The sequence below is a fragment of the Podarcis cretensis genome (genome assembly GCF_951804945.1).
Source record: "Podarcis cretensis genome assembly, chromosome: 10".
NCBI classification, from domain to species: domain Eukaryota; kingdom Metazoa; phylum Chordata; class Lepidosauria; order Squamata; family Lacertidae; genus Podarcis; species Podarcis cretensis.
The window spans coordinates 8,718,233-8,742,203 of record NC_137179.1 but is presented as its reverse complement, the minus strand read 5'-3'; the positions used below and the strand labels follow the sequence as shown (position 1 = coordinate 8,742,203).

Sequence of the window (23,971 nt, the reverse complement as noted above, 5' to 3'; positions counted from 1 at the left end):
GCTGAGGGCCTTCTGGCGGTTCCCTCGCTGCGAGAAGCCAAGTTACAGGGAACCAGGTAGAGGGCCTTCTCGGTAGTGGCACCCGCCCTGTGGAACGCCCTCCCATCAGATGTCAAAGAGAAAAATAACTACCAAACTTTTAGAAGACATGTGAAGGCAGCCCTGTTTAGGGAAGCTTTAATGTTTAATAGGTTATTGTATTTTAGTGTTTTGTTGGAAGCCGCCCAGAGTGGCTGGGGAAACCCAGCCAGATGGGCGGGGTATAAATAAATTATTATTATTATTATTATTATTATTATTATTATTATTATTATTATTATTATATTACCAGTGTTTGTATCCTCCCCTGTTAAATAAAAAACATTTATATATAAATCACACTTTCACATATCTACATTCACTTGAGCTCCTCGGACTTTTCTGTGCTGTATGGACTTGTTTGTTTTTGTGTGTGTGAGAAAGAAAGCATTAATTTATGTGTTCCCATCACATTTATAAAGACAGCTGGCTGGCTTTCCTGTGCAAGACCTTAGCAGGTGGCGGGGTCTGGCTGCTGACTTGAATGTAAAACTTGGCCTCTTCTTGAACCTGAACTAGTAAATGGTGCAATGTGGCTTTAGGTGCCACAGCACTTAAAATCTCTGCTCTGCCTACCTGCCATAGAAGAGAAATCCCTGTCCCTTGTTGAGCTCTCTCTACACTGCAGAGCATAGGTTCATATGGGTGTAGTTGGTCCCTGCCCTACAAAAAAAAAACAAAAACAAAAACAAAAAAAACTTGCAGTGATTGGGGGCCATAACTAGTGGTCTCCTGATCCTTATTCCCCACGGTAAATGTTCTCTGCGGGTGGTGATGGCATATTTTGTAGCAGCATGTCTATTTACAAATCGAAGTGAAACAAAATTTATCTCCTACTTAGCCATAAAAAGATTGATTAACCTTGTGTCCTTCCCTCCACAGTGGCTTAAAGAATGACTATAATAAAGAAACGTTCACCTTGAAGCATAAGATTGATGAGCAGATGTTTCCTTGTCGATTTATTAAAATAGGTAAATATACCCCCCCCAAGTATACATGCTACCAGTTTGCTGGTTTCTGTTCAGGCAGGTTACCCACCCAGTGGTGTTATACAGGGCTTCTGCAATGCCCTTTGTCTTGGACGAATCTGCCGCTGGTGCGAAATGTGGTGTCTACCTTGTGTCAGGAGCAAATTCCCAGGGCCTAGTCTTGCTTTTTGAAGTCCTTACAATGCAGTTGGAGAGTGTGTTGTTTCAGCCCACAAACCTACCATTGACTTGGGACTCGTGTCTTAGTGCATTCCTCTGCCTCTAGTGTGGTATATTAGCTGAGAGCATCCTGCTGGCATTTATTGATGAAGGGTGGTGAGGAAAACTCTTATTGCTGGGCTTGGTATGTAAACTAGCCATAGTTCCTCCATTTGCAGGGTGTGGACCAGGGGTCAGCAAATTTTTTCTGGCGTGGGCCGGTTCTGGCGTGGGCCGGAGTGTGCGCGCACGCATTCACAAATGCTATTTCTGATGCTTCTTCCAGCACGGAGGAGGTGTGCGCAGCTTCTCATTGGCTGCAGGAGCTTCCTGCAATGGGAAGTTGGCCAGCGTCGCGGAAGGCAGTCCCCGCTCTGTTCTGTGCCGGTTTAGCGTGGCACACGGGAGTCGACTGAGCGGGCGGCGGGGGTCCATGGGCCGGTTAAACGACCGTCATGGGCTGCTTGTGGCCCATGGACCTTAGTTTGTCGACCCCTGGTGTGAACCCTTAACTAGAGTAACTAGAGCCATTTCTGGGATTTGAGATTCTGATGCATAAGAAGAGCCATGCTAGTAGAACAAAAGTTCTATTTCATCCAGCACCTTGCTGTCTCCACTGGCCAACCAGATGCCTCTCAGGAGCTCCCAACCAAGGCATTAAGCTATTATCAGAAGTTTGTCCTCGCCCTCTGGTAGTCACTGCCACCAAACCTGGAAGGTTCTGTATAACCACCATGGGTGATGGCTGTTTATAGACCTATATTTCATTAACTTGATCAGTCTAAGCTAAGGGCTGTTGGCCGTATTTGGTGGCAGCACAGTTCCATGTATTAAATGATAGCCATGTGAAGCAGTACTTCCTTTTGTCACTCCTGCATCTACTTGCCAGTATATAAATAGAATTTTTGTCAGCGTTATTGAGAGCACCTTGGTGGGCAGTGGCCACCAAGAGTGTCTTTCTAGTCATGCTTTGGTGTGTTTTTTAGGCCTCCTTAGAGATGGTCCTGGGCCAAAAGGGAGGAGGTGGGTTCAAATGTTAACAAGTATTAAGTGTTTTGGGCCTTTGGGTTAAAACCAGCCCCATGAACTCTGTCTGGAATGCTTTGGGGAAAGTGGTTCAAACTTTGTAAAGTGTATAAAACACTTAGAGTAAAAAAGTGCTATATGAACAACCCCTTCAGAAATTGCAGTTGAAAGACAGGGAATAAATATTGGATTGTAGCCAAATGAGTTCTGCTCAGAGTAGACCCATTAAAATTAACTCATTAAAGTTACTCATGTCCATTGATTTCAATGGGTCTGCTGTGAGGTTGGCTAGCATTGGATACAGACCATTTAAAATAAATACTTAAACCAAGTACTTTTACTTTCCAAACATTGTCCTCAATTTAAGGCAGCCTTCATTTTGGTCTAAAATAATGTGGTTGACCAAAATGCCAGTTGATGCTAGACTTGTATAAGAACAGGAATAACACCGTGAATTCTTGGCCCTCCTGTTTGGGGACAATTCTTGCAAATGGGTATCTGTCTTGGAATCTGTGGGATGCTGGGCAGCAATCTCTGGATTAAGTGAATTAGATCTGTTTAATAATAAAAAAGGACATTTGCTTTGTCTTATGCTCGCTGGGTGGCCTTGCCTGTACAACATTACAAGCTGGCAAGTTTTTTCCTAATCTGAGCTCATGTCCTGATTATGTTTGTTTTGCTTTAAAAGAATTTGCGCAACAGATGAGCAACTACACCCGTACTCTTGTTTTGCTTTAACTTCATTGATTACTTGGGTATTTTGCTCATTGATCTCCTTCTCATTTTAGAATCTTGATTCCCCCCCTTCCCCACTTTCACCCCTTGTTCACACTTGCTTGAATGGTGAAGTTTTGTGTAGATTATCTAATAATAATAGATTAAGGGGAAGCAATATCTTGTGTGGAATAATGTCAGTATTTGCCATGGAGGTTACGTATATGGGAAACAATAGTTTTCTCCCTTCCTGCACTCTCCCCATGCCCCTTGCCAAAAAATCCACTCTAGTGTTGGAGTTTGGTAATACAGAGTATATTAGCCTTACTCCAGATGTTTTGGACTACAACTCGGAGCTACAATCTAAAACAACTGGAGGGCACCAGGTTGCAGTTAGGTGAAATAGGCAGATCTAAGTGAAATAAATGGAAAGAAATGGCCACTCTGAGTGGCGCCATCATTCTTTTGAGTTCTGTTTGGTCATTCATTATTCTGGAATCTTGAATTATAGAATCCTAGAACCAGGGCCATCTTGTTCAACTCCCTGCAATGCAGGAATCTCAACTAGATCATGCATGACAGATGGCTATCCAGCCTCTGCTTAAAGCCCTCCAAGGAATTGCAACTGTCCACACTGCAATGTGCCTACACACTGTGTTTGCAGCACCAAAGTGACCTCCATGGGCTGCAAGCCTGGAGAATGTGTGTGAAAGTCCTGGGCTACCCAGATGACAAGACCAATGTCTTGGTGGCCTCATTGATGTGGTCCAAAGGAAAGCTGAGCAAGACGTTTAACACCCAACTTAGCTTCAGGACTTGCAGGGCGCCTCCCTAATTCACCAAGGATTTGAGACCCACCGGCTACCCTCACCTGGTTTAGCTGGCCAGACAAAGCTGTTCCCGGGGTGTGGATGCTGTCGCATGCCGCCAACTTCTAGGAGCCACAGATGAGAGTTGAGTGCAGGCGGGGGGCCGGCTAATGGTGGATGAGCTACCCAGAAGGAGCACGCCATGTCCCCCACCAGAGATACTGCTCCTTCCTTAACACACCCTACACCTCCCCTACACACTAGTGACACAAATATAGCCTAGCAGTGCTGTGCCATACCAGCCCCAGCCCAGCCTGCCAGTTAACCATGATAGCTGAAGGAAGCATCCATGTTCAGGGGCTGTACACTTTCGTGCCAGATGCCGGGTGCAAACGGGGAGAATTGCTGCTTTCATGCCCTGCTTTGGAGCTTAGAAGCATCTGTCTGGATGACACTGGCGCTGGAACACTCTGGTGAGATGGACCTTTGGGTCTGCTCCAGCAGAGCAGCTGTTAGGTTAAAAGAAACTGCGATACAGTGTCTGGAGGGGAGAGGTCAGGAAGGGGTATTTGGTTATGGAGAAGGAGGTTCTAACAGACCGACGGAATGGATGATTCTGTGCTCCGGCGCTGTGGATTGAAGATGGCAGGGTAGAGATGATCCAAGCTCGAAAAGACCCACTTGATTTTCCGTGGATCTGAAGGTGTTCTCAGCCCGTGACATTCACAGCACAGCCTGTAAGCTGTCTACGTGCAGTGCGTGGGCTGTACTGGGAACATGGCTTGTTAGCAGTCGCTCCGTCTGTTCTTTTCATTCCAGGCTCTTGGGTCTAAAATGCTAAGATGTAGGAAATGCCCTTTCTGTTAGCCACTTGCCACGGGCAAACGTCTTTTAAGCAGCTGGTGTGAAAAGCCCCTTTTGATGTGAGCGTGTGAAGAGGAGTTCTGTGCAACTCAAAAGCTTGCTTTTGATTTTTAAGGTCGACTAGTTCAGTCAGAGGGATTGCTGGGCTTGCATTGTGCTTCTCACTCTGTGGATCTGATGTGACTGCAGAGGGACAATTTGCGCATTACTGTAATCTCTGTGAAAGGGAAATTGTGGGGTACACACAATTTTGGGTACACACGAAGTGCATTGCAGGCGTTTTTCATGGCAGATACACTGTGTGATGGGGCTCTCATTCCACCCTGGAACCTTGATAATTATCCCTCTATGATTGGATCTTTATCAGGGCTGATGTCTTGGAAAAACTACTGTTGCCAGGATCCTTTCTTAGGGAATCATCGGCACTTAAAGCAGTCAGGCTTGTCGGGCAGAACACCAGACACTTAAGAGTGTGGAACCAAGAATGCTGTCTAGAACACCTGCTAAATCTGGATTAGGGAAAAATCCATAGTGATGGGTGAGCTCTCCACTATTACCTTATTGATAACTTCATGAAACATGAAAAGCGACCACTCTGGACCATTTTAACTGCACTTGCTTATTGCTGATCCATAGGCAAGATTTGTTTTTCAAAGTGCACCGCTTAATTTAATTCTAAGCTTCCATTTTTGGAGCTGGGAACCACTAGCCGCCAGAACTGGGAGCTTGGCCAAGATAAGCTGAGTCAGTGGCCCTTTCCTTAGGTGCCACAGAAGTACTTTACTCAAAATGATCAAAGGCTGGTGTCAGGAATATAATTGCTTCCATACAAAACTGTGGCTGTGCGCCTTCATAGCTACTTTTCACACAATACTGCAGCTCCATTATTTCAGATTTATGCAGAACCTCCAGGACAGGTGTCTAAATGATGTATTCTTCTAAATGCTAATGGCATTCATTGGGTTTCGTTTGTATTTTAACTGCTTGTGCATCTGCACATTCTAGACACCTATATTTTAATGACTGGAATCACAGGTCTCCTGGAGACCTGGCTTTTCAAAGGATCCTCTCAAAAGATCTATCTGAATATTATTTTTTTAAAATCATTTCCTCCAAGGAACTCAGGCCCTTTTTACCTTACATCATCTCTGTAGGGTAGGTGAGATTGAGACACGGTGATGGGCCGCTTCTAAAACTCGTAGTATTGTATTTCTTCTGCAATTTGAAAGTGTGCTTTATGGATCACAGTTTATCCACTATTCTGCATATTCTAGAAGGTGGCCTTTGGCCACAGGTACTCAAAAGCTTAATTTGACGCAGAGGCTTAGTTTTAGGCTTTAAGCCTGGGGTGTGTTGCGAAGGGCAGTGTGTGCAGTTAGCCCAAGCAGAATCTGCACACCTGGAAGTAAAAGTTTTCCCAGGTGAGAGGATGTGACGTTTTGAGCTTGTCTGTGGAAACTTTCAAGTAGTGCTCTGGCATCTAAGAGATCTTGAGGATTGACTGGGTAGGGAGAGGGAGAGGGAGAGTGCTCAAACAGAAGTGGGTGGAAATCTAAAGAAATCATAGCTGGCACACATGGCTTCAGTACCCAGCATGTAGAAGGCAATTGCAGAATACAAATGGAATTCAGAGGCCCTGAGTGACTGTGGGATGTGCTCTATAGGACGGGGCAATGGATTTCTATCTTCTTCGTGGTAGGGAGTATGCACACAAGGGTACAAACCTTTCAAAAGGGGATTGGGCTTGCATGCACAGGTCATATAACCCATTGTGACTGGGGCCTGTAGAGTGGCACTTGTTTTTACCATGGGAATCTATGACTGAGTTTACTGTATTTGATGCACATTTAAGTGGTGAATAGTGAGATGGACAATGCTGCCTTGCAGGCCACTTGTCTTCAGTTGCTTGGCTTGAACTGTATGTAACTCTCAATTTTTGAGGGTCCCATGGATTCTGGTACCTCCTTCCCAGAGTGAGATAATGCAATGGAACTGGGCTACACAAAAACAGTCCATGTTGTCCTCCTACTGTTTATGCACACTTAACAACTGTTGCATTGCCCTATTTTCTTTAACGGCCCAGTGATGCTTTTAAATTGTCTGGGAGGAATGATGGCAGACAAGCCAGTGCCTGCTACCTATGGTCAATAGAAACCAGCATGCCAGTACATAATGTCTTTTTCTCCTTTCTTGTTATTCCTCAGTTCCGTTGCTGTCGTGGGGCCCCAGCTTCAATTTTAGCATCTGGTACGTTGAACTTAACGGCATTGACGATCCGGATGTGGTGCAACCCTGCCTCAATTGGTACAGCAAGGTAGGCTGCAGAACTGCTGGAGGTTTTTGTGAGAGAAAGAAATTCAATTTTCTGGTTGGTGGATAAGTTACCCTGTTTGAATTCAAGCAGTCAACTCTTGTATGACACTCGCAGCATCAATATCATTATTTCTATAGACATAGCTGTTTGACGTGGTGCTTTAGGTTTGGCCGTGTCTCTGTGAATCTGGGGAATGTGAAATGCTTTGGAAAAATAATCCTGCTTTTTGTGAGAAGCGTGAGCATTTCATAATGGAAGAACTTTGACTTTTGTGTGACAGCATATTTATAGCTTGCCTCAGTTCCAAAAGAAGGCTATTATTTAATAAGAACAACAATGATAATGATATTATTGTCCTGGTTTGACCTTTCTGCAATTGAAAAAGATCCCGAGTACCTACTATATTTGGGGGGGGGGGAGGGAGAGGAAGCCTATACATGCAATCTCAGAAAGCTTTTGGCAGTCAGAGTAGACAGTAGTGGTTAGATAGACCAACACACTGCCTTGGTATAGGGAAGGTTCAAATATTTCTGCAGGTAGTTGATGGACGTATCTTTTTGCCCAGTTTTTCCTTGTCCCATAAAATCAGAGCCTGCTTGATATGATTGAAACCCTTGATTCCTGTTTTATATTTCTCTAGTTTCAATTTTAGGCTGTATTTTTTAATGATACAGTTTTTAAAAATATTGTACACTGCTTGTAGATTTTTAAAACATTAAACAGTTTATAAATGCTTCCAAGCATGTGTAGTTAGGGCTGGTTTCTGAGCTGACTGACAGTACAGAAGTTGCAATAATTGTTTTAGGATTAAAAATATGCATGATGAAAGCAGTATGGAACTTTTAAACTTCCTGGCTATTAGACACTACTGAGAGATCTTCCTTTCCGAGGGCCCTCATGGTATAGCTGATAAAGTGGTTGATGTCAACGCAGGAGATACAGATCCAAATCCTCACTTGATCCTACCTTGCAAGGTAGTTGTGCAGATAAAATCGGTGCAGATCCATCAGCACTGCTGCTAAGCAGGTCTGAGCCTGATCAGCGCTTGGGTGTCTGTGACTGCCTGGTTCCCTGGTGGAAGGAAGGCAGGATATAAATGTAATTTTAAAAGTAGGTAACTAAATCAGTAAGAAGGCATATGTGTAAAATTAAAATTGGGCATTGCTTTCTATCATCTGCTCCCAAGGGCTTAGGTAAAGGTAAAGGGACCCCTGACCATTAGGTGCAGTCATGGCTGACTCTGGGGTTGCGGCGCTCATCTCGCTTTATTGGCCGAGGGAGCCAGCGTACAGCTTCTGGGTCATGTGGCCAGCGTGACTAAGCCGCTTCTGGCGAACCAGAGCAGCGCACGGAAACGCCGTTTACCTTCCCGCTGGAGTGGTACCTATTTATCTACTTGCACTTTGACGTGCTTTTGAACTGCTAGGTTGGCAGGAGCAGGGACCGAGCAACGGGAGCTCACCCCGTCATTGCGGGGATTCGAACCGCCGACCTTCTGATCGGCAAGTCCTAGGCTCTGTGGTTTAACCCACAGCGCCACCCGCGTCCCTTTTCCCAAGGGCTTAGGTCCCTGTTTAATCCAACCCAGTGCCGGAGGTATATCCTGCAGCATTTGGCTGGGAGATCCACAGTGCTGTTCTCATAAATTTCCTTGTGTTCCAGTAGTACCGTGAACAGGAAGCCATTCGCCTCTGCCTGAAGCACTTTCGCCAGCACAACTACACAGAGGCCTTTGAGTCCCTGCAGAAGAAAACGAAGATTGCGCTGGAGCACCCCATGCTCACAGACCTTCACGACAAGCTAGTCCTGAAGGGCGACTTCAATGCCTGCGAAGAGTTGATAGAGAAAGCTGTGAATGGTAAGGGCAGAGCAGGGAGCAAGGCACGTTTTGAATTAGATTGGCAAATGAATGGACGTCTTGGCTCTAGCTGGGCTTTTTGGGGTCCCTTTATATTCTTGACCTCTGTAAGTCATTAATGAAACAGGACTCCTCACCTCCTAAGCTTCAGTCGAGGGCTGGGCAGTATATCAATAGATCGTCCAAAACCGGTTTGAAGACCATATCGTGATAGCGGTTTCATAATTTTTCACCTGGCAATTTATTGCGAATCTTGATGTGTGTATGTGCACGCGCGCTGTGCAGAAATCACAATGTGGGGAAAACCGTGAAGCCAGCCAATGCTTCTTTCAGTTCCTGCAACCCCTGTTAACTGCGCCACATGCAGGGAGCATCGAATCACAGGAGCAAATATCACGATGCAGGAAAAACTGTGAAGCCATCAGTGGCGCTACACAGTTCCATCCTTATTTCAGACATTGTGATATATCAGTACATCGTGATGTTTAGCTGGTGATATATCATAGTGTTGAAAACCAGATATCGCCCAGCCCTATGCCATTCAGATTGTTGGCAGTGCCAAACAATTGCAAGTTGCTTTGAGACCCTTCTGAGTAAAAGAGGGATGAATGAAAATATGAATAATATAAATACAATCTTCTTTGCAGCTTGGCAGGCACCCAACCCAGAACGAACTTTACAGTTCCTGTTAACAAACTCCCTACTTGCCCCGCTCAGAGGAGCATTCCCTAATGTGGCTACATGTCATGTCCTTCATTTCCAGAGTACCCATCGTGTGTAAGCCTGGCTCTGGCTGACGCTGCTGCAGCTGCCCTGGAGGGAAGCAGTTGACTCTGGAGGGAATAGTAGGGGAATGCAGAGAGGGAGTGGCTACCTTTCTGCATCCCTCTGTTGTTCTCCTGATCTTATCTTTCCTTTAACAGCCAATTGTCCCCATGGGTTTGTGTGAGGGGAAGGAACAGGAATAATTAGCTGTTAAAGGAAAGATAAGATAAGCAGAGAAATAATGCATGAAAGAAGGTGGTTAGAGGCTCCTGTTTCCCTGCATGCTTGCCTGTGATCCCCTCTAGATTCCTCTGTCCTTCTCCTGGGGATTGCCATAGTTACTGGACCTGGCTTGCAGGTGGCTGCTTGTAATGTGACAAATGGAATGGGTAGCTGGGATCTTGGGAGTTCTGGTGCAAGAGGAGCTCCACATTACCGACCCATCAGGGCACCTTGCCCCAGCTAGATTTATTGCGTTCCCGCCCCCCACCAGGATAAATAAAGACACCCGCCCCCCACCAGGATAAATAAAGACACGAGACACCATAATTAAGGTTAATTGGGCGAATTAGGCCACAACTTTATTGAATTCAGGAATGAGAGGCATTGGCTTAGGCATTGGTCCTATCGACTATCCGACAACGTGAGGGCTAGCCGGCGAAAAGAGGGCGAGCCCCCTCTGTGCTGGCCCTAAATAGGGCAGACCCAGCCGGGATTCCCCTGTTCTCGCGGGGGCTGAAACCAGCCCCCGCTCACGTGGGGGTGGGCGTGAAGCCCACAACCCCACCTCCTGGGCAGGATGGAAGTGGCTTTGCCACAGAGCCAAGAGCATTTTGCCTTTGGGAAACAATTTCCAGATGCAGCGCCTCGGAGGGATGTGATGCTTACATTTACGGGTTGACCGTTGAGTCTGGAAAACAAGGGGGTAGCCTCACCATCACAAGGGCGAACATTTTTGAAGTCTGCAAAATATAGTTCCCTGTAGGAATGGGTGTGTGCACAAACATTTGTATTCCTATTCTTGGAGGTATGTGGCCTGGCCCATAACGTCTCACTGTAATACAGTGGTACCTCGGGTTACAGACGCTTCAGGTTCCAGACCCCGCTAACCCAGAAATAGTACCTCAGGTTAAGAACTTTGCTTCAGGGTGAGAACAGAAATCGTGCTCTGGCAGTGCGGCAGCAGCAGGAGGCCCCATTAGGTAAAGTGGTGCTTCAGGTTAAGAACAGTTTCAGGTTAAGAACGGACCTCCGGAACGAATTAAGTACTTAACCTGAGGTACCACTGTACAGGAGTAGGCAACCTAAGGCCCATGGGCCGGATGCGGCCCAATCCCCTTCTCAAACTGGCCCATGGACGTCTGGGAATCAGCGTGTTTTTACATGAGAAGAATCTGTCATTTTATTTAAAATGCATCTTTGGGTTATTTGTGGGGCCTACTTGGTATTTCAACATGAGTAGAATGTGTGCTTTTATTTAAAATGTATCTCTGGGTTGTCTGTGGGGCATAGGAATTCGTTCATTATTATTTTTTTTCAAAATATAGTCCGGCCCACCACATGGTCTGAGGGACAGTGGACTGGCGGAAAAAGGTTGCTGACCCCTGCTGTAATATATGCTATTGGCTGGCCGCTTGTATCATGTGACTTATTCAACTTATTCCTGGTCACACAGGTCAGGAAGCCTAAGCTAGCTTAGCAGTGTTGACTGCAGTCTTTTGGGTTTCAGGGCTGTTACCAAATGACAGATGTCTCCTCCCCTCCCCTCTCTGGTTAAGAAGCAGTGGGTGGCGCACCAGGTGTGTGGGGAGAGAGCCAGGGACAGGAGCATGAAACAGTCTCCCCAGTGAGAGTGCTCAGATTGCCTCGGAGTGAACTTTAACCAAAGAAGTGTTTGTCAGTGGCTGGGACTGAGCCCAGGGATGCTTTTTCCACAGGTGAATCCCTCAACTGCATGAGCTAAACCCAGGGCAAAGAATGAGGCAGCTGTTTACCTGCTGGCAAAACCTGGGGCAGTTCATACATAAATACCTCCTTGTGGCTGCGTGCTTCCTTGAAGTTCCTTGTGCTTGAAAGTGCCACATGTTTATTTTTCTCACAATATTGCAGAGGGTGCTTGATTGGGTGGAGAGAAGCGTTGAGGAACCCAGGGCTAGAGCTGGCTGTAGCCGGGACCAGCCCATGGCGTGCTGACACCCCTTTGCCCTGCATCCAGATAATGTGTTTTCAGTGTCTGTTGGCCATCGGCCACGCATGCTTCCTCAGTCCCCCTCCCCTCCGGTGTCTTCTGAAATTCTCAGAAAATGTGCAGATGGAAACTCAGGCAGCTGCTGGACTTCCTCTTGGAAATAATAATAAAAAAAGGTTTCCCTGAAACTCAGCTGTTTCGCAGCCGGGGCTTAAATACCTCATATTTGGATTCATTCCTAGAGCTTCCAGGCAGCCTATATTCTGGCTAGCTCTCAAGAAAGTTCAGTCATATGGTGGAAATGCCAAATGCAGGGTTACCTTAATGGTGTTGCTTGGAAGTGCCTCCAGATGCAGCCACCAAGCGTTCCAAATAATTCATCTCGCCAGAGCTGCGAAAACTTGTAAATTCACAAACACCCACCCGCTCCTGCCCCTGAGTCAAGACTCTGTTTGGATGACTTCTTGCCCATTTCCGATGACTGCGTATCTGTTGGCAGAGGACTGCTAGGGGCTGATTCTGATGCAACGCTTTCCCTTTCCCAGGTAATACATGTGGAAAGCGTACATCTGAATGACTGTTTCCTAGGCTTTTGTAAGAGAGGTTGGTCCCCATGACTAGACAGGAAGTTAGTATCTTCTTAGCCAGCTAAAGCCAGGGGGGCTTTCACCAATTCCCCACATGGATGCTCATCTGACGTATGAAAGAATTATCTAAATTGGTTATAGGCAGTCCTTTTTTTAAAAAGGAGCTTGTGCTGTTTGGGGAATGTGGGTATTGATTACAAAGTGATGATAATAGGGGAGACAGCTGGGTCCTGGCAACCGGTTGCAACAGGCTCCATCTTTTCCTTAGCTTGGCACAAGTGTTTGGGTGCTCTAAGAGGTAGGGTTTATTGAGTCAGGCAAGTGTTGAGGAGGTGCCTTTGGATAGGCATAGAGGATTGACACAAAGGACACGAGGGGTCTGGAGGTTTCTGCAGTGGCTCCCTGTCTGTGGAATGCTCTCCTCAGGTGGGCTCACCTGGCACCTATACACCTTTAGGTGCCAGGCAGAAACATTCCTCTTTAACCAGGCCCTGTGCCGATAGACATCCAATGCCCTTTTAAAATGTATTTTTGTTTTTATTATGTATTTTGTCTTTGTATTGTGATTTTATGTTGTGACCACCCTGAGATCTGCGGGTACAGGGCATTATACAAATTTAATTAAAAGAAGAAGAAGAAATAAAATAGCCTTCATGATCCATAAGAAAACAAATCCCAGTTGGGCAATATATTTGCCGAAATCTTTAGTTCTAATAAAGTATGGCAGGCTTTCAAGTTCTCCAGAACACTTCCATCAGGAAAGATGTTACACAATGCAAGCAGTGAGGAGGACAAAGAAAAACAACATGCAACAATTAGCTTTGAGGTCAACTTGAAAGCTCTGTTCCAAGATGGAGATTGCTGGCTGAATAAGACTCAGATATCAGGTTGCACAACTAGTATTCTGGGCATAAAGAGGAAATGGCTGCTTCCCATCTCTTGAGAAATCATAAAGTCTGGTTTGTAACCCAGATCTGTGTCAAACCTTAAAAAACAACAACCCTGCACAGGTTCCTGGGATAGGCAGATAGCAGAAATAAAGAGGAATGTGGCTGCCTTTATTTTAACAAAGCAGCCAGACTTTAATTTACCAGGCTGCAATTTAGTTGGCTCCAATAAAGGAGGGGTAGAAAACCTCCAGACATTGCTGGTCTGTAGCTCCCATCATTCCTGACCATTGGTCATGCTGGTTGGGGCTGGTGGGAGTTGGATAACATCTGGAGGGCTACAGGCTAGCCATCTCTGCAATAGACATATTGACCAGCTGGGGAAAGTGGTGAGAGTTAGTGGGAATACTCTATGAAGCAGAGGTAGAACAATAGAATTGTAGAGTTGGACGGGGTCGCAAGGGTCATCTAGTTCAACCCCCAGCAATGCAGGAATCCTTTGCCCAACTTGGGGCTCGAACCCACCACCCTAATGCTCTAATGACTGAGCTATAGTTTTGTATAAGCCTATGGCATCTGGTTTTCCCAGGCAGTCTCCCATCCAAGTACTAACCAGGCCTGACCCTGCTTAGCTTCCAAGATCAGATGAGATATCAAGTCTGTTCAGGGTAGTATTTTGACATAGGGGCTGCAACTTTTCTGTATTCTGGCTTTGGTAGCAATGTGGGACGGTCAGGGAGCTGTGTCTACCCCACTCTTGGACTGGTTAAAGGGGAGAACTGGCTCTGATGTAGACTTAACACATCATCTGTGAACCCCCTGGCCTTCATTTCTTCCCTGGGTCCCAGTCCCACTTGGTGTCTGTGAGGCTTGGTAAGGTTACACTGCCCCTGAACTCCCCACTTTGTAATGGGAGAACAAGCCTTGAACTGTTTCAAGCTGCTATCGGGTCAGTGATTTTGCCTTTCTGAGCCTGCCAAACAACTGTTTCCAGCTCAGTTATGTGTACACTCTTGAAAAGACTGCAGTGCATTGTGAAATGCTCGGTTAGCAGCAAGCTAAATTTATTTAGAACTGAAAGAATTGCTCTGTTTCTTGAGAAAATATGTGCTTAGTCTCAAAGTGGTAGGCAAGCAAGTTGCTACTTGAGGAACTGTCCTTATGTCGTGGAAGCTGGATAAGGGGGCATTTCTTTGCTATTTCTCCTCAGTTCCCGGCCTAGAGCCCCTTCCCCAACCTGGTGCCCTCCAGATGCTGCTGGACTACAACTCCCATCATCCCTGACTATTGGTGATGCTGTCAATGTCCAATGGGAGTTGTAGTCTGGAGCACCTGGAGGCCATCACGTAGGGATGCTGGTCAGGGCTGAATAGGACACAGTCTTTTGGGTGGATGGGGGCGTCAGATGTTGGAGATCTGTGGAATGAGCTAGATTAGCAGGAGAGTTTCAGAACTGGAGGGCTGTAGCTTGGTAGTACAGCATCTTCAACCATTCCTCATAATGCTTTGTTTCCTTGATCATCTTGGTCACCCCCTCTGCACACCTTCCAGCTTGTCAACATTCTTCTTAAATTTTGGTGCCATGGATGAAACCCATCCATGGGGTGGCTTGCACAGTCCCCCCCCCCTGCCCTTAGCTTCAAGATGTATGCTGGGATACTTGCAGTTTCTCCAGCTAGAGGTCTCCTCTAGCCATTCTTTTCTCTTAGCTCCTTTCTATCACTTGAATTAAAGGTAGGTAACTCAGCCTGCTTAAAAGAAATAATGAAGAGAGTTGGTAGGTCATTTGTGCACATCCCAGAAATCCCCTGCTCTGAAGCCAAGCCACTTCAAGAGGCACCAGTGGCCCTTCTGTGAAATGAACTTGCAATGTCCCAGCAAGGTAAATTTTGCAAAGCACCTAAAAGCCCCAATCCTGGCACCAGTTCCCTTAAGTAACTGGCTGTTCCAAATTGCTGCTGATAAGGGCTTTGGAGACATGTTTTGGTAACCAAGCCGGTTGAGAACTGTTTCTAAAAATCAGCCGAAAGCCTTATTTCTAAACCGCCTTTTCGTTATAAGTGGACAATGGCCCTTGGTGCAGGGGACGGAGGAATCCAGTGCATTACGGTGGCATTTTTCCTTGAGCGGTTTGGCAGCGAGAGGAATGGGAGGAGAGGGGTCAGGTGCTTTCTACAAGATTGAACCAACTCACCCTCCCTCCCTCCCTCCCTCCCTCCCTCCCTCCCCTGGCCAGTGCCAGCTCAAAACAAGCCTTTGTTGGTGTTTAGCACAAGGAGATTGAAAGCGGAGCGGCTGCCAAGGGAGAAATATTTCTGGGAAGAAGCCTGGAAGAACTCCAGGCCCAGCATCCTGCGCAAGAGAAGCCGGGTTATAAGGAAGTCACAAACACAGCTGGAGGCGGGAGAGCGTTGTATGTGACACAAGTCATCCTGGGGGGTGTTGACTGGAGATCCTGACCCAACCCTTTAAAAAAGCACCATGCTGCGTTTTGGTCTTAGGAGCTGCCAGGGGACTTCTGCAGGCATGAGACGCAAAGGCTTTTGCGCTTCGAAGCATTCTCATCCACCCTCAAAACAAGGACAGGATCCAGCCTGCCTGAGCAGGAGCACACATTCTGACATCCTGAGCCGCTAGCGATGCTCTCCAGCAGCTTCTCTGGCTGAACTCCCCTCCTGTCTCCACATAGTGAGCTCTATCCTGGTCAAAGGGTATTATTACTGTTGCCATTTAATTATAGGCTGCTTTTCAGCCCAGAAGCCACCAAAGTGATGAGCAGCCGATTAAAAGGAAATATGCAACGGGTGCAATAAAACACCATAAATCGGGGTGGAGAAACTCAACCCTTGGGGCCCAATGTGGTCCTCCAAGCCTCTCTTTCTGCGCCTTAGGACTGCCTCCAGTCATGTCCCCTCTCCAGAAAACCACTAAGTTTGGCTCCCCACCTTTTCTGAGGAGTTAATATCCTTCTTACCTGACATGCGTTTGATTGTGAGTGATGCCACTTGGTGGTTTTGCCCAATATCTGTTACCAAGATTTCTGCTCTAAAATGCTCAAGGTGCCTTTTGATCCGTTTTTAATTAATGCTATTTACTTTTTAAAGGTATAGTATTTAGCACAGTTTATTAAATTATTATTTTTTAAAGTGATGTTTTCTGTGAAGCGTCTGGCTGCTGACATTTTCTCCTGTTTTTGTTTCCCCCACTTAAAACAGATGGCTTGTTCAACCAGTACATCAGTCAGCAGGAATACAAACCACGGTGGGGTCAAATAATCCCCAAAAGCACCAAAGGTGAGACAATTGGATTCGCTGCAACACAGTCTGTAGCAGGCTATTCCTGGACGATCTTAAGAAGTTAGTGCAGAATGTGTAAGAATCATGGTCCAAACAGGAGCTGACCGCAGGGATTTTAATGCTTTCTTTCACTGGCTGTATGTGCACTTCAGATCCCATAAAGGTAAAGGGACCCCTGACCATTAGGTCCAGTCACGGACGACTCTGGGGTTGCGGCGCTCATCTCGCTTTATTGGCTGAGGGAGCCAGCGTACAGCTTCCTGGTCATGTGGTCAGCATGACTAAGCTGCCTCTGGCGAACCAGAGCAGCGCACAGAAATGCCGTTTACCTTCCCGCCAGAGTGGTACCTATTTATCTACTTGCACTTTGACATGCTTTCGAACTGCTAGGTTGGCAGGAGCAGGGACTGAGCAACGGGAGCTCACCCTATCGCGGGGATTCGAACCGCTGACCTGATCGGCAAGCCCTAGGCTCTATGGTTTAGGCCCCAGCGCCACCCACGTCCCTCAGATCCCGTAAGGACATGAAAATAATATAGTGACCTGGTCAGTGAGAATACCCTCCACCCTTTTCATTTCAGCTTGTTTTCAGAAGAGGAAAATGTCCTTTCAAGATGCACATATTTCACATGGGGTTGATGGGGAAAAAAGTTGCATTATTATTCCACCCTAATTCCCCAGGCTCTCATGGTCTTCTCAAGTTATCCCTGCAGCAATCTGGGGAGGGACTAACTCAAAGCTATCCAATAACTTTGAATCCAAGTAGAAAGTCAAACCTAAGTCTCCCCCGTCTCATTCCAACACTCTAGCGCCAGTACAGTGTATCGTGTTGGATATCAGCATTCTGTTTTGACACCTGCATGTTTTGTGTTACAATAGCCAGTGCTGTCGTTTTCATTCTTGGAATTATGTGAGTTTGCGCATCTTGAATGCAGTTAAATATGTGCGTCGGGAAACTCACAACCATGTAGAATAATGAGGATTTCTCTCCCTTAAACTTGAACGAGGTGATGGCGAGGACAACAGGCCTGGAATGAGAGGCGGCCATCAAATGGTCATTGACGTGCAGACAGGTGAGCAGCCTTTACTTTTTTGTTTTCTTTTTAAAAACAAGACTAGAATTGGTTTTTGCATCTGGCTATAGTTCTGTGGATGACCTTATTTCAAGGTTCAGCTTAAACTGTTGAGAAACCAACGCAAGGTTGCAAAAGGAGGACCATTGCTGAATTAGGCAGGGAGCTTTTGACCTCAGCTCCTTCCCCTTCCAGTGCAGTGGAGCAGACGGATGTGTTTAACTGGAGGAACGCAACACGATCACAGACCAGAAGCAGATTCACTTAAAACAAAATTGTTCTGCACCATGCAATGTTAGGATCAGGCTCTTGCCTAGTTTTGCAGCCTGAATAATTGCCAGGAGTCTTGCATAGCTTCATGGGAACTCTGTGCAGACTTGGCACCAGAGGTTTCCAACCTTTCCCATGTGAGGCAGTTGGTTTAGTTCCACTAGGCTTCCTCTGCCTGTCTCTTCCTCCTTTCTTCCTGACCCTTCTCTCTGCTTGCCTACATACCTTGTTTGCCTGGCCTACTGAATCTTTGTCCATCAACAACCCTGGCTGGTAGGTAGGACTGTGCCCGTCTGATCCTAACCTGGAGTGTCCTGGTTTTGGCTGCTGTGATTCTTGAGCTTTCCTTCTGTCAAGACAGGTGTGTTTGGGGCTTCATTCCAGGGACTGATTCAGGTTCATGGCACCGGGGATCAGTGTGTGGTCCCTTTCCCAGTGTACAAAGCAGTCATATTCCGGGCTTGGTTTAACTGGTTATTTTTTAATTTGGTGGATCAATTGAGGAGCCCCTAAGGGTCAGGGAAGGCTGGCTGCCTTTGCTTGAGGTTTCTGCGACTGCTTCGGCCAGAGACGTGATGTCACTGAGTGGGGTGGACATTGGCTGCGGACCAAGAGAAAGTTCTCTTTGAGGTCCTTGGCGGATGGGGTTTTTGCTTGGTGCTTTGGGGTCTGATTGCTGGGAGGAAACCTTTCTGCTGGGGAGATTGACTAATGGTCTGCAGTTATTTTTTGCTTTCCATTACCTCAGCCACGATAAACATTTTTTAGTGAATCCCAATTTTCTTTGGTGCTTGCATAAATAGCACTCCTATTGGGTGATTTCAAATCACCCAAATATGTTTTGGTATCCCAGAGCCATCTGTTTAAGAGGTTGCTCTGAAATAGACTCACTCGCCCTTCTTATTTTCATTGAACACTGAAGACTTTATTCAATCTCAGCTGCAATTTTTCAGGTCACTGTGGTCATACCAGCTCCCCAGTTTTGTAACCTGTTATAAGGGCTTCAAGGAGCACAGTAAAAAGTAAATAAATCTCTGAATAGAAAAGCTATTTCATTCTGAAGTACAGCTTGCTTGCTTTTAACCTCTACCAGAGAGTTTTCAGGTTTGATACATGTGTACAAGGAATGCTGAGTTAAGAGAAATGACCTAAAATACGAAAAGTACGAAAAATACGAATTAAGAGAAATAACCTTTAAAATACTAAAGTATTTCAGGCTGCATTTGGGCTAAAATGATGGCCTGGATTTTTAAACTTTTGCTGCTCTCTGTTAAAAATTGTAAGCATTCTTTTATAGCATCTAGATTCGGAATTGTCTTATACTGCTGTTTCAGTTTTAACTTTTTAGATACTGGTTTAGATACTGATTCTAAGCTACCTTGGACAAACTTTTGTTTTGAAAGGCAGCCTATAAACCCTATAAATACAACTTTAAAGCAATCCAAAGCCTTTCTGGTTATATATATGCCTCCTAACCATTCCTCCTCATTTTCTTTCCTCCCTCATGGTTTGTTTTGATAGTTCATAGTATTTTGTGTGGGGACATTGTTTTATCATTTTTGTACAGCTTCTAGTTAGCAGCCACATAATAAATAATAGTTATACCGTTAAATGCCAGAGGGATTGTTAATGCAGCAGGGAAGCACCCTCTAGTGGACAGAAAGCGGAATACTTTTTAACATTATTCTGGCAGAAATAGAATAGGAAATTTTCTCCTGACGTGCATGACAGAAGTTACTTTGTAGAGAGGCCAGTTTCTGGAATTCTGCAGTTTGTCTCAACAAATTATGACGTACACCCGCTGTTGTTTTAAAACTGCCACGTGTTTAGGGAAGGTACTGGTGACCAGTGGCTATTTGCCTGATTTTTCTGGGCAAATAGTACCAGGACATTTCGTGCTCCCGCTATTTCAAGCTTGTTTGACACTTTCGGGATGTGCAATCTGGAACAATCCAAGGGTGGCTGAGGAATTTTAAAGGTGTGTCAGTCGCTGCCAGAATTGCAAGGTGGACTGCTCTTGTCGCTTGCTGCTATCCTCTCAGCAGCCCCTCACCTGTATATTCAGTCTGTATTTTCTGCCAGCCCAATATTCAGTGGCTGTAAGTGATTTACCAGCCAACGAGAAGCTCTCCTCTGCTTGCTACCACGTCCCATAAGTCTCTGATAAAGCTGAGCTACATAGCTTTCCATCTGCCGCCTTGAAGATGCATATTTCAATTATTCCAAGCTGAAAAAGTAAGTATTATGCCTTAACGTCATCTGGAAAACTTGCAATTTGCTACGTGACCTTTGGGGCCTATTTTGAGCCCAGGAGAGCTTCCCCTTCTGCCCCAACCCCCATCCTAGTTTTTCTACTGCCCGAGACTTACCTTGATTCATGGAACGTGACATTGGCCTTCTCCATCCTGAACAATCTCTTGCTAAATGGAAATTCCGTCTCCATTGCATCAGACTTAAGCTTCCTTTTTCTTTAGTTAAGAAGGGCCCAGAGGCTTTTCCCTTGGGAATCTCACTGAGGAACAATACACCCCTGGTTTGCTTGAGGCAGACGGACACCTGTACTTTATTCTTTTCCATAAATATGCCCCTCTTCTTCTCATGGGCATAAATCCAAAAGACTGGTTCTGGCCAGTCTAGTGCAAATGGCTGCCTGGGGTCCCTGAGTTGGAGGCCGCCTCCCACCACCACCACCGAGATAAAGAATGACACAATATTGCTAAGCTATGAATAGCAAAGCGCCTGGCGTGGGGATGAATCAGCACTTGGCTCACTAGCCAGCTACCTGACGGAGGAGAGCCCTCCTGCCAATTTATTGCATGTCTTGTGGGCATCCATTTTAATATTTTGCTTAGTGCCTTGTGAAGCCAGGAGACATCACTGTAGACGTTTTGTTAGGGGCAACTGTGTGCGTGTTTGCTCTCACAGTGCTATGGAATTGATGATAATTCCTGTCAGAGGAGGATGGTTACATAACCCGTCAGCGTCGCTGCAAGCAGCAATACGGGGATGTGCTTTCATAACCGGAGGTCAGGCCTCTTGTCTCCGATGGCATCAAGCAAGCTTAAAGCTTAAAATCTTAGGGAGCATCTCCTAGTTTATAAATCCTGCCCCACCTTCCAAATTAAGATCTCCTAATCAAGTCGACTACCAAGTACTAGTGGTTTGTCTTTTTAACCAGAAACAGGGCTTCTAGCATTGTGTCTCTAGAATAAGGAATTCATAGAATCATAGAGTTGGAAGGGACCCCCTGGGTCATCTAGTCCAACCCCCTGCAGTGCAGGAATCTCAACTGAAGCATCCCTGACAGATGGCCATCCAACCTCTGTTTAAAAACTTCCAAGGAAGGGGAGTCCACAACTTCTCAAGGAGGTCTGTTCTACTTTCAAACAGCTCTTACTATCAGAAAGTTCTTCCTTCCTCTCCTTTTTTGAGGTGTCACCCCTTTCTTCCTCCCACACTGGCAAGCAAAGCTGCATTTGTTTAGATGGTGATTCTAGAGCAGGCATAGGCAAACTCAGCCCTCCAGATGTTTTGAGACTACAATTCCCATCATCCCTGACCACTGGTCCTGTTAGCTAGGGATGATGGGAGTTGTGGTCACGAAACATCTGGAGGGCCAAGTTTGCCTATGCCTGTTCTAGAGAATGGATAATGCGTCTGATTTTCTGTTAGAGAAATTGGTGGTTCCTGTATTCTGCTGTGGTAATTTGGACTGCTGTTGCATGGTTTGATCATTGGGGGTTTAGTATTCCTGTGTTAGTATAGTTAAAGCTGTGGTTTCCCCAGTAGTGATGTATGGAAGTGAGAGCTGGACCATAAAGAAGGCTGATCGCCAGAGAATTGATGCTTTTGAATTATGATACTGGAGGAGACTCTTGAGAGTCCCATGGACTGCAAGAAGATCAAACCTCTCCATTCTGAAGGAAATCAGCCCTGAGTGCTCACTGGAAGGACAGATCGTGAAGCTGAGGGTCCAGTACTTTGGCCACCTCATGAGAAGAGAAGACTCCCTGGAAAAGACCCTGATGTTGGGAAAGATGGAGGGCACAAGGAGAAGGGGACGGCAGAGGACGAGATGGTTGGACAGTGTTCTTGAAGCTACCAGCATGAGTTTGACCAAACTGCGGGAGGCATTGGAAGACAGGAGTACCTGGCGTGCTCTGGTCCATGGGGTCACGAAGAGTCGGACACGACTAAACAACTAAACAACAACAACATTCCTGTGTTAAATGGGAGGGGTTGTAGCTCAGTGGCAAGAGCATCTGCTTTGCATTTCCAATATCTCCAGCTAGAGCTGGGAAAGGCTTCTGCCTGGAACCCTGGGGAGCCACTTCAAACCGGCCTGAGATCTTTTGATGAAGGGTGGTATATAAATCAAATAAATAAGTCAGTCGGTCAGCATGGATTATGATGAGCTAGCTGAACCCGATGGTCTGATTCCGAATAATGCAGCTTCCTAATGTTCCTGTGTTTTACTGCTCTAAAAATGAGCTTACATTTACGTAAGCAGCTGTGCTTTATGCTCCTATAAAAGGAAAGCTCAGCTGGTTAGACTATGGTGCTGATCATGCCAGGGCTGCAGGTTTGATCCCCGTATGAGACAGCTGCATATCCCTGCATTGCAGGGGGTTGAACTAGATGATCTTCAGGGTCCCCTCTCCACCCAACTCTATGATTCTATGTTCTGTTAACTCCGTTTCTTGGCTATATGCATGTTTTGCATTGCATTGCAGAAGCTACTGGTTGTGATGTCAAAGTAGATGGGGTGGCGTCAGGCAGGGACAATGCTTGAAAGGTATGTATTGGAACAATAGGCTTTGGAGACTGTAGAGCCTATAAGTGGAAGACACGGGAATATTAGCCTGTTTTGAAAACGCTCCCTTGGGAGCAGTGCGTGTGTGAAGCATATCAGGCAAATGGTTTATTACGGACGAGGCTGGCCTGACTGTGATTGTGCGAGCAAAGGTTGACTGTCAAAATACCTCCTTGCCACTTGGGCCTTTTTCATGAAAGAAACGAATGCTTTTCTTAGAAGGGGGAAATTTCCGAGGAGCGTTTTAACAGCCGTTAAATATTCTGAAGATGTACCAGCAGAGGAGACGCAGGCAGTCACCTTAAGGACTCATCAGAATGGCGTGAAAGGGCTTGAAGGAGAAAAGAGCTCTATCTTAAACATGGGGAAAGAGCTTTCTAATTAAGAGCAATTCACCAGTGGAATATTCTGCCTGGCAAGATAATCCTTCATAGGAAACGTGGATGAAGAGGATGGACAGACACTTGTGGAGAGATGTTTAAGGGGTGGTGGGAATAAAATGGCCTTCCTGGTTCTGATTTATTTATAAATGAGGGCTTCGAAATTTGGAATGGGGCGGGGGCTTTGTTCTACCTGTCAGAATGCTCCTGAATCCCACTTGCTGGAAACGGCAGGAGCAGAGAGTCATGACAGTCCTGATTCCAGGCTTCCTATAGGCCCCTGGTCATCCACTGAGAGAACAGGATGCTGCGCTAGACGGGTCATTGGCCCATTGATTCATCTGGGTTCTCTCTCCATTCCTGTGGGGACTGATGCAAATTCTGGAGCGAGGATTTGCATCAAGATAATACTTCATTACAAAGGGAGCGCTTGTTCCGTACTTCTTAAGTTCAATTGCAGACCAAAAATAACTTTTGTTATTTATAGTATCAGCTAAGGAGAGAAGAGGAGAGAGAGGCAAACGTTGCTCATTCCGCTGAGGAGGTGTGGTGCCTCTGTCTTTTGAGCTGGGGGGCAGGTGCAGTTGCAAAGTGAGATGCAAAGCAAGCTTGCCTCTCTCCCGTCCCTTCTGCGATCTTATGAGTTCAGTCTAGGTTGGCGATGGATCCAGTTCTTGTGCATGCTATTCCCACCATCTCCCACCAGATTCAGTTCAGGTTTGTGATCGGCGCAGCCTCTCCGTGCTTTGCGTGGCGTTTTGCCCGAGGTCCAGTAGGATATGCACCGCGTGCCAAATCTCTGTGTTTTTTCCTCAGTTATCAATCGGGCCATTGTGGCAAATGTGGGTTTTGTGAGCTGTGA

At 46.1% G+C, this 23,971-nt stretch overlaps 1 protein-coding gene across 2 annotated transcripts in view; it reads left to right on the top strand.

The window, feature by feature from the left end:
* The window catches only part of MKLN1 (muskelin 1), a 95,891-nt gene that overhangs the window by 26,630 nt on the left and 45,290 nt on the right, over window positions 1–23,971 (top strand). Inside the window, exons 4-8 of one of the 2 annotated variants that reach the window (XM_079992465.1) lie at window positions 961–1,049; window positions 6,883–6,992; window positions 8,658–8,850; window positions 16,493–16,570; window positions 17,581–17,646. In XM_079992465.1, coding sequence (XP_079848591.1) covers window positions 961–1,049; window positions 6,883–6,992; window positions 8,658–8,850; window positions 16,493–16,570; window positions 17,581–17,646 — 536 coding nt within the window. Of the gene's footprint in view, window positions 1–960; window positions 1,050–6,882; window positions 6,993–8,654; window positions 8,851–16,492; window positions 16,571–17,580; window positions 17,647–23,971 lie in introns of those variants that run through there. The other variant, XM_079992466.1, reaches the window with a different exon arrangement.